Raw genomic sequence first — 10,515 nt, forward strand, 5'->3', positions numbered from 1 at the left:
GCTGTGGCCCCGGGTGGTCCCCACCGCACCTGCCCGTCTCCATAGACCCCCACGAGGCCTTTGGCTTCTGCTCCCCTCTCCACAGGTTGGCAGGGAAGCCTGGTGGCAGTTCCCACAGGACACGTGGATGTGTCACCTGATGGGACGGGGGGGGGGGGGGGCTTCGAGGAGCCAGAAGCCCGAGCACAGAGGCAGGCACCTAGGAGGGGACGAGGGCCCGGACGTGTCCTGGCACGGGAGGCCTGTGGAGCCCCCAGGAGACGAGAGACAGTCCGGGGCAGCAAGCGAGGTCCGGGGACCCGCCTCTACAGTGCCCCCAAACCTGTGATCAGTGACGCCCTTGACACTATCTTGGGGCTCCCAAGGTGACCCTGGGGAATGGGGGGTGGAAACTATGCACAGAAGAACCCCTTCCAATGAGATGTGGGGTGTCCACACACCGTACGCTCAGGGAACCTGTGAGGGATGGTGTCCCAGCCCCCGAGACGGGGGGAAAGGGGGCCAGAAACCACATTTCTGAAGCCCCGTGACTCACGCAGGCTCTGTCACAGCCCCTGCCACAGGAGTGAGAGAATTGGGGGTAAGGTGGGGGACCTAGAAACAGTCCCACTGGGGGCTGGAGCGATAGTACAGCGGGTAGGGCATTTGCCTTGCACGCGGCCAACCTGGGTTCGGTTCCCGGCATCCCATATGATCCCCTGAGCACTACTAGGAGTAATTCCTGAGTGCAGAGTCAGGAGTAACCCCTGTGCATCGCTGGGTGTGACCCAAAAAGAAAAAAAAATAGAAACAGTCCCACCAAGAGACAGGTGAGGAACCACCCCACCCTTCCCCTCTGGGGTCCCCTGCCTGGACACCCTCCCACCTGGCAAGCACTGGTCAGGAAGGGCACGAGAGGCGCCCCTGCACCTGCCCGGCTCTCTGTTATTGTGGGGTCAGTGATGGATACAGCCGTGCGATCCCCTGCATGAGTCCCTCCTGCCCCCCTTCCCCTGCCTCCTGGGCTCCGCTACCTTCTCCAGCCAGCTCCTTCTTCCCCATCTGCAGGGTACGAGGGGGGTGGAGTTCAGTCCGTGAGTCCTCTCTCTGCCTCCCGGGTCCCCTTCACCAGCCCCTCCCAGAGACCTTGGACTGGAACCTTGTGCCCAGCCCAGAGGAGGGAGAGCAAAGAGAAGGCTGAGTTAGTCCGGGATGGGTGCCTGGCCTCTCCTCGACCAGCTGCAGCTCAGAACCACTGGTGAGGGGCCCCCAAGAGGTAGCAGGGCCCCCTTCCTTCTCCCCCTCTCTCTCCCCTCATCCACTTCCGCCCTTGCTTGCCGCCTGCTGGGAAGGGGGCCTCCTGGGCTGGGGTCTGCATGAGGCTTGAGGGTTGGAAGAGCAGCTTTGGTTGGGATAGGTGTGGGGTGAGCGCCAGTGTCGGGCTCGAGGTGGCCTAGGATGTATTTATACTCCACCCCCCAACCTCCATTCAATGAGACTTGCGCCGCCCCTGCTCCGACTGTGGCTCACAGGTGACGCCCAGTGGCCATAGGGGTGCACTGCAGGCACAGCCTGGGCACGCCCGCTGGGCTGGGTTCAGCCCGCCTCAAACCTAGACTAAAGCTCATACCCCATGTTCAGACAGGAAAAACTGAGGCCCTGTTCTGCTCAGCAAATCGTGAAGGATAACTGTAACTAAGTTCCAGGCTTTTCAGCTCCCAGGGCCAGGGGAATCAGCTAACATTCTCTCCAGCATCTCCCGGGTGGGTTCTGGGCCGCCAGGGTCCAGAGTGAGGTCAGGGATCTGCAAATACTTCAGGAGAACAGCGTGAGGCAGACAAGGATGAGATGGAAATCAGAGAGGCTCCCAGGACCACGTGAAGGAATTTGAACTTGATTCCAATTGACATTTCAGGGGGAGGGTGGGTGTGGGGGCCACACCTGGTGGTGTTCAGTGACGACCCCTGGCACTGCCCAGGGGACCCCTACGTGGTGCTGGGGATTGAAGTGGTCTCGGGTGCAAGTACCTCCCTCCCTCTCTCCGACCTTCGTGGAAGTTTTCATAAGCAGGGGAGGCTGTGGTCAGACTTTTTGGGTTGTTTTTGAAAGATCCTTTGGATTGCTTTGAAGGGTGGATGGGAGAGCGAGGAGAGGGGAGAGAGAGACAGAGGGGAGAGGGGGGACAGGAGGCTGGAACGCGGCACAGTGAGGATGGCAGGTGGAGGTAAGAGACACTTGGGAACTGGTTTGGCGGCGGGGGCAGTGGACAGGGACATGAGGAGCAGTGGGCAGTGGCAGACTGCGTGTCATCCACGGGCAGCAGGGGCTTCAGTGTCACGGCTGAACCGTTCCGCAGATGCAGCCATTCTGTCACTGCCAGCAGCCAGCTCAGAGGATCACAGGGGGTGCTGGGGATTGAGCTTGGGTCCGACATGTGCCAGACGCCCTCCCTGCTGTCCTCTCTCTCTCTCTCTCTCCAGCCCCCGTCCCTGACCCTGTATAATTTGTTGTCATCTTAGGATCTAGAGGGTCGGCTTGTTCCGTAGCCAGGAATAACACTCAGCAATGTGGGTGTGATGCTGGGGTTCGAACCCAGGGCCTCACATGTGCAAAGCAGACACTCTTGCACTGAGCCACCTTGCCTTTGTGATGAGACTGCCAAGATCCAGATTTGTCTGAGTTTCCCGGCAAGGAGGTGCAGGTTGAATGCTCTTGGGAGGGAAGATAGTCCCCATCTTGCATCTCAGGAGGTTCCTGATGGTGGGGGGTGGTCACCCCGTTTAGAACCTGCTTCTGTAACCCTTGAAGAGGGATCACTTTGGTACATGGCCTGTGGTGACCCTGTGACTCCAAACCCCAACTCCAGGCTGCAGTGACCAGTTAGTGGACTGAGGGTCCCCTGAGCCTGTGATAACAAAGGGTTGGATGATAATTGTGCTAATCTGCATATTTGACACAATCCCTTCACTTAATCTCTACGAAGGGAGGACGCCAAGAGACTCTCAGATGTGTCGGGACTGGAATAGCTCGATTTGCCACCCTCGTGCTGCCAGAATTGAGATATCTACGTTCCAGAAATAAACTGTTCTGGACGAGGGAAGAGGAAGGAGCGAGGGAGTGTGGCATCTTGGCGAAACCGTGGAACCTATGCAGGGAACGGAAAGGGCAGACGGAAGGGGAGGCAGGAACGGGGTGGACCAGCCCGTCCCTGGCATGCACCCTGGGCTGCTGCTGGCACCTTGGCAGCGGGGAGTCCCAGAGGAAGGAGAACTAAGGGGGGGGGTGTTTCTGGGCCTCTTGCCACTTTCTTGGATCTGGTGCTGGGGATGCTGCTGAGATGAGGGGGGAGGGGAAGGCGGCTCAGTGGCAGAGCACATGTCTTGCTTGCTTGAGGCCCTGGGTTCAATCCTCGGTGTGGGCAGGGGGCGGGGGAACACGGAAGAAGAGAGTGAGGCCCGGCGGCCAGGCTGAGGGGCAGCAGGATGGACCTGGAGCAGCTGGAGCTGGGAGGGGTGAGCCCCAAGTGAGAGTGGCTGGAGCGGGGTTCGGCAGAGGCAGCGTTTTGTTTTAGTCTCTTGCCATGCTGGGATCGAACCCAGGTCTCCAGTGATAAAGGCAGATGTTTCACCACTGAGCCACATCCCTAGCCCATTGTTTTAAAAAAATTTACTTATTTTGGTTTTTGGGCCACACTTGGTGATGCTAAGAGATTACTCCTGGCTCTGCACTCAGGAATTGTTCCTGGCAGTGCTCGGGGGACCCTCTGGGATGCTGAGGATCGAACCCAGGTTGACTGTGTGCAAGGCAAGGGCTTTACCCACTGTACTATCTTGCTGGCCCCTTAAAACGTATTTTAATTAATTTATTTATTGCTTTTTGGGTCACACCCGGCGATACACAGGGGTCACTCCTGGCTCTGCACTCAGGAATTACCCCTGGCGGTGCTCAGGGGACCATATGGAATGCTGGGAATTGAACCCGGGTTGCCATGTGCAAGGCAAACGCCCTACCCACTGTGTTATCGCTCCAGCCCCCCTTAAAAATATTTTTTTACTTTTTGAAAGAAAAAGCTTCATTTAGGAAGTATGAGTGGAGGGGGGTCTGTAAAGTAAGAGAAAGGAAATCACACACCCTCAATTAGGATGTATGCAGTTCCCAAAAGGAATGTGCCTTTTCTTGGGGGCTGCATGGGAGAGTTATGCAGCCGGCACTGCCTGAGGCTGCCCCTGGCTCAGTGCTTGGGGGTCCCTGGAGTGCTCAGGCAACATGCGGTACCATGGATTAAACCCAGGCTTCCTGGGGCTGGAGCAATAGCACAGCGGGTAGAGCGTTTGTCTTGCACGAGGCCAACCCAGGTTCGATTCCCAGCATCCCATATGGTCCCCTGAGCACCGCCTGGGGTAATTCCTGAGTGCAGAGCCAGGAGTAACCCCTGTGCATCGCCGGGTGTGACCCAAAAAGCAAAAACAACAACAACAACAAAAACCCAGGCTTTCTGCTGGCAAAGGATGTGCCTTGTCCCTTACAAGCTCTGTGTGTGTGTGTGTGCGTGTGCATGTGCATGTGCGCGCGCGCGTGTGCATGTGCATGTGCGTGCGCGCGTACATGCTGAGCCACACTCCTAGCCAGCATTTTAAGCACAGCTCCCTAAAGGCAATGCCATTCAAACACGGTCTCATTTGGGCACAGATATATGTTCCTTTTTGTTTGGGGGCCACACCCAACAGTGCTCAGGTCTACTCCTGACTGCACTCCAGGATCACTCCTGGCAGTGCTCAGGGGACCATATGGGATGCCCCAGATTGAACCCGGGCTGGCCATGTGCAAGGCAAACGCCCCAGCCACTGTACAATCGGGGGAACCACGAATATATTCATTTTGATGTCACTGTAAATAGTATCAGGAAGTAGCCAGATGGCACCGATAGAGTTAATGAGGGTAAGGAGAATTAGAGTGGGGTTTAAGGCAAAAGGCGAGTCAGTGTAAAGAATATTAAGAGGGGCCTGAGAGATTCCTGGTTCCATCTTTGGCGCTGCATATGGTTTCCTGAGCACGGCCAGGGGTCACTCCTGAACACAGAGCCAGGTGTGGTCCAAACCCTCAGCCCCTCCCCCCCAAAAAACCACTACTCAGAGGCCTGGGGATGTGGTTTAGCAGTGACCGGGCTGCAGGCAGGAGGCTGAGAACTCTCCCAGCAATGCCCCCCACACTGGAGTGACCCCTTGGAGCCTCCACCAGGCGTCCTGAGAGCGCTCGGGCTGTAAGCCAGTGTCCCGGGAAAGGTGCGGAAAGAAAACCTAAGAAGGAAATGAGGTGCAGGTGGCAGGGGATGTGGCAGGAATGAGGCAGGTGAGCATAAGTGGGTCAGACGACCCCAGAGAATATGAGTGGGGCCTCTAGGGCGGAATCTACGGCAGGTGTCCCCTGCCTGGGGGTGGCGTCATTTGCAGGGGTGTGGGGAGAGAGCAGCCAGCTGGCATCTGGCCAATGAGCAAGGGGCTGCTTCTGCCTGCCTGATCTCCCTCCTGTCCTGGGCCCTGGGCTGCGTTGGCAGGCGGTGTGGGCTGCAGGGGCATGTCTGGGGTGAGGCATGGGCCCCCAGTGGGCTTCGCAGGGCGCCTTTCCCCGGCCCCCTTCACGGCTGCATCTGTCTCTTTCCTCCACAGGGGGAGGGGTTGCACCAACTCCGCGAGGCTTTGAAGATTTTAGCTGAGAGGGTTTTAATCTTGGAAACAATGATTGGGCTCTATGGTGAGTAGAGACAGACAGATGGACAGACAGACCAGCCCCTGCCTGCTAGCTTTCCCCTAGCCCGGCGGGGGCAGAGGCTGGAAATGTCCTCCCACACCCCAGCTGGCCGCCGCCACCCATCCCTCACGGTGGGGGATGGTCCCCCCTCAAACGTCAAGAGGGGCCCTCGGGAGGCCTCCACATCCGGGGTCAGACCTGGGCCTCTGGGCATTGTGGGTAATGTGGCTTCCAGGCCTGCCGGGGCCACCAAAAGGAACAGGTTTTGAGTCTGAATGAAACGGGGCCGAACCCCGGGCCAGCAGGGGGGTAGGTCGTGGTCTAACGTGCAACTGTGCAGGGGGTTGTGGGTAAGAGAGTCAGCCCCCCGACCCACGGGATTATGGGCGAGTCCTGATTCGAGTCAGGCCGTAGCTGTAGAGAAATCAGGAGTAGCAGAGCCAGCCTCCACCCCACAGATACGGGGACGCGTGGGCGACAGAGCCAGGGCCAGGCCCCGGGGGCCCTCTGGCCAGACCGTTCCCAGCAACACTGAGGCTTGCATCTCCCATTAGTCCTCCAAAGCCCTCACAGGGCACGTCCTGCCTGGCTCAGGTGACGCCCCTAAAGTCACAGTTCTCCCTCTGGTCCTCCCACCCTCCTCTGTGGGTCTCTTTGGGGGCCTGAGAGGGACCCTCACCCCAGGCCTTCACCCGCCAATTTTCTGCCCATCTGTCCGCTTGAGTCAAGCCTTGTCCCCACGGAGGAGACTGAGGTCTCGACTGAGTCCCCCAACCCCCCACGCCCCTCCCCCCGCCCCGGGAGGCCGGACCCGCACCGTGTGCTCTTCTCGATCTCCCATCAGGCTCCTAGCTTACAGAGCTGCCTGCAGCAGCAGGCCCAGCTGGAGCTCCTGGCCAGACGGGTCAGCCTGCTGGAAGCCATCATCTGGCCAGGTATGACAGCGTGGGCAGAAGGGCCTGGGAAGGGCCAGGGACCCACGGGCGCCGCCCAATGCAGGCCCCTGTCCCAGGCCAGCGGACACAACTTGCTCCTCAGACCCTCCAGCCGGGCACAGGCGGCACCAGGCAGAGAGGGCTGAGCTCCTGCCCGGCCCAGGCCCTTGCGTAGGGATCAGACAGGCCCGCCCTCCTGGGGCTCAGGGTCGCAGGGTGCTGGGGACACGCCCGAGTCCTGGAGCCCTTAGACCGAGGCAAAGGAGTCCAGCGATGGAGGAAGGGCAGCCGGGAGAGCACGAGGTCGCCCTGGCCAGGCTAAGGGAGGTGGGAGGGCTTCCGGGAAGAGGTGCCCTATCAGTGGTCGTGTCCTCTGGTGGGCCAGACTCACTGGGGAGCGGAGAGGAGCCGCAGGGGCAAAGCCAAGAGGCCAGAGAGAACCTGCGGGAGAGTTCTGCAAGGTTAGCGCAAGAAGGTCTGCACGAGTACAGGTTACACGGAGGGGCAGGGGCAGTACCTTTCCTGTTCCTGGCTCCACTAGGAGGGCTGGGGAGGGGGGGTTGCTGAGGCTGAGGCCAGTCCTCAAAAGAGAAAGGGATCTCTGAGCCCCGTTTTGCTGTGGCGGAGGTCCCAGTCATACCCTGGTATCTTTTACAGAAGGGAAACTGAGGGCCACCCAGAACCAGCCAGGGCTGGAGCCACGCCCCCTCCCTGTTGCCAGGCCCGAGGGCAGGTGTGAGAGTGCGGATCCCTGGGGATCCCTGGGTCTTTTCCCCGGGGAGCTGCCTGTGCGTGCAGGGGGGGCTGAGCCTGCACAGTAGCATGACCTCGGGGACAACGAAGGTTACAAACTTACTTGCTTGCCACTCCCTTTTGCAGAGGAAAAAAAAAAAAAGAAAGAAAGAAACCTACCTTCTTTAAGCTAAGAAAAAGTGCCTTCAGTGGCACCCAGGTTTACCACAGCCCCCACGAACCATCCTGGGCCTCCCTGGGAGGGTGGGAGGTATCACCCACATTGGGCAAGCCTGGACTAAAGGATGTAGGCAAGAAGAATCACTTGTTCCTGTGAGTCTTGCAGAAGCTTTCTGAAGTCCCCGCCCCCCCAACCTACCCTCCCACCCCCCACGGCCCCCAGCAGGGTTCATTTCTCATGCCCTCCCTCCCTCCCATCAGCTGCCAGGACGTCTCCCAGGCCCGCCCTTCTCAGCGGGGAGACCCAGGGCCACCGCTGAGGGACAGTGCTCTTTCATGTGTCCCTTACTGCCCTCAGGAGCTAGAGGGGCCCGTGCAGGCCCCGGAGCCAGCCTTAGGGTGGTACCCCGCCCAGAACCCACCTTGCTGTGCTTTGCCAGGAGGCTAGTGGCCCACAGGCCAGGTGGGGGGTGTCACAGAGAAGGAAATGGAACCTTCCCCATGGGGCCACTGTTCACAACAGCAAACTGTTGCACACACACTGGCCCGTGTAGGGGGCTGACCTTCATCACGCCGTCCTCACAGCAAGCCGGCCAGGTAGGTGAAACCAGGCCCAGCAAGGGGAGACACAGGGTCAGGAGCGACCCCGAGTCCCTGGGGATCAGAGACCTGAGCCACCCTAGGCCTGTTCTTACGTTTCATAAGCCACGCGCAGAGGGACCCAGAGAAACCAAGGTCCCCAACCTGATGGTGTTTGAACAGGACCACGGACCAGCTCTGATCCAGTCAAAAGCACCTCAGCCGAGTGTGTCTGTCCACCCCCTCGCTGTTTCGGCGACAGCCGTCTTCTGTTCCCGCCATCTTGAACGTTCAGGGTTCGAGGATGTGCTCAAGGCTGGGTAACTGGGCCACCTGGAGCCACGACTTGACTCACTGATGCTGGAGCCTGGGCTCTCTGCCGCCGGCATCCCACCCCCCCAAGCCTGCCAGGGACGACTCCTGAGTGCAGAGCCAGGAGTCAGCCCTGAGCACCGCTGGGTGTGGCCCCAAAAACCACAAAAGGAAAGAAATATTCCTTGACTGTCAACATGTGCCTGCTCTAAGGCCCCACATCTCCGCCTGGGATATGCTGCCAGAAGACATATCCAGGTCCTCTGCAGTACCCTCAGTGGGAAGCTGGTGCCCCCTAAAGTCAAGCTCTGTCCTGTGAGCAGGGCTGGGGAGCTCGGTGAAGCCCTTGCCCAGATGCTCAGGGTTCAGGCTGTTCCCCTCCCCCTGGAAATGCAGCACAGCCGACTGACCTGACCCGACCTGCTTGTTTAACTTTGAGAACAGCTGCAGTGATAGTCACAGGCTTCCCAGAGGAGGTGGGGCCCCCCCTGGGTTTTGAAGGATGAATAGGAGTTTTTCAGGGCCCGTGACTCAGTCCCATACAGCCTAACTGGAACTGACTTCAATAATTACTGGAGTTGGAGAGGACTGTCCACTTGGTTCCAGAGAGGAGACAGCTGAGGCCCAGCAGAGATCTGACTTGTCCAAAAACATATGGTCGGTGGTAGAGATCAGCCCTCCTTAACTCATAAGTGACCTAACTAACCCAAGGAGAGAAGAAGAATCTGTCCCCTGACCTTGGCTTACCCAGCTCTGAAATGGGAATGATTCAGCACACACCTCCAGCCCAGAATGTGCACATCGAGAAAGAACCTCACTTCTCATGTTCCGAACATGTTGAGAACTTCACAAATACGATGGTTTGGGCTGGAGCAATAGTACAGTGGGGAGTTTGCCTTGCATGTGCTGACCCGGGTTCCATCTCCGGCATCTCACATGGTCCCCTGAGCACCACCAGGAGTTAATTCCTGAGTGCAGAGCCAGAAGTAATCCCTGAGCATCACTGGGTGTGGCCCAAGAAATAATCAGAAAAAAAAAGTGTGTTCATCTCTCCGGCCTTGAGGGGAAATCCAACAGCCCGTGTGCCCCTTGTGCCGGGGAAGGCAGGAACCACCTGCAGGGCACCCACCCCGTGTCACTGCTCTGCTGGTCAGTCAGGTCACCAGGGCACGGTGCAGGACCCTTGCACTCAGGCACCTCACTAACTTTGCCTTTCTCCTTCCCTCCGGCAGAACCAGAGGGGTCAGGGGCAGGCCCGGCCGGCACGGGTATCCCCAGCCTCCTGCGGGCCAAGCGGGGAGGACATGCTGCCAACTACAGGATCGTGGCCCCCCGGAGTCGCAACGAGAGGGGCTGAGAGCAGTGGTGCCCCCCCACCAGGTGGGCCCAGCTGAGCTGCCCTTCCTGACCTGGGCCTGGCCAGCGGCCTCTGGAAACTGCCCTTCATATTTATTAACGTCCTCAGGGTTCCTCCTGCCAGCTCGGCCTGTGGGGTGGACAGATCTCGGTCCTCGCCCCGGTGCCCATCGGCCTCTGCGTCCTCAGGGCCTGAGTAGCCCCAGGGACAGGTGTGGGGCCCCGCCTGGGTCCCCCTGAGCCGGGGTGAGGCAGTCTGCTGGGTCGAGGTTTGCTCGTCAGCCCCAGGGCCCCGCCGGCCTGCAGCACACATCGGGGTGTCCTCCTGCCTCCCCGCCAGACTCGGGGCGCCTACCCCTCCTCTCCTTTCTTCTGGTGTTGGGTTCCTGACCCTGAGCTCATTGAACCCCCTCAGGGATTTCTGGTTCTGCCCCCTGAGCCCCTGCAGTGCCCTGAGACACGGAGAGGGACGGCCACCTGCTCCCGCCAGCGCCTGTGACCGTCACAGGGAGGGGACTGTGTCCCAGCTAATAAAGGCACCCCAGCCCGACTGCCACCAGCGTGGTCTCTGCTTAGATGGGGCGTCCGCCCGCCAAGGCTGAGGCTGGCTGTTCAGGCTGAGGGCTCGGGTGGGGGGGGCTGTCGGAGCTGAGGTCTCACGGGGGCGGCTGGGCCATGCTGGCTCCGAGTTGAC

At 59.6% G+C, this 10,515-nt stretch overlaps 1 protein-coding gene across 3 annotated transcripts in view; it reads left to right on the forward strand.

Annotated features, from left to right (window-relative positions):
* The window catches only part of EMID1 (EMI domain containing 1), a 38,739-nt gene extending 28,367 nt beyond the window's left edge, over positions 1–10,372 (forward strand). The window contains exons 14-15 of one of the 3 annotated variants that reach the window (XM_055146999.1): positions 5,646–5,730; positions 9,698–10,372. In XM_055146999.1, the coding sequence (XP_055002974.1) occupies positions 5,646–5,730; positions 9,698–9,822 (210 nt within the window). In that variant the 3' untranslated portion in view covers positions 9,823–10,372. Of the gene's footprint in view, positions 1–5,645; positions 5,731–6,571; positions 6,663–6,994; positions 9,677–9,697 lie in introns of those variants that run through there. The other 2 variants (XM_055146998.1, XM_055146997.1) reach the window with 2 other exon arrangements.
* The last annotated feature ends 143 nt before the right edge of the window (positions 10,373–10,515 follow it).

Source organism: Sorex araneus, chromosome 9 (genome assembly GCF_027595985.1).
Source record: "Sorex araneus isolate mSorAra2 chromosome 9, mSorAra2.pri, whole genome shotgun sequence".
NCBI classification, from domain to species: domain Eukaryota; kingdom Metazoa; phylum Chordata; class Mammalia; order Eulipotyphla; family Soricidae; genus Sorex; species Sorex araneus.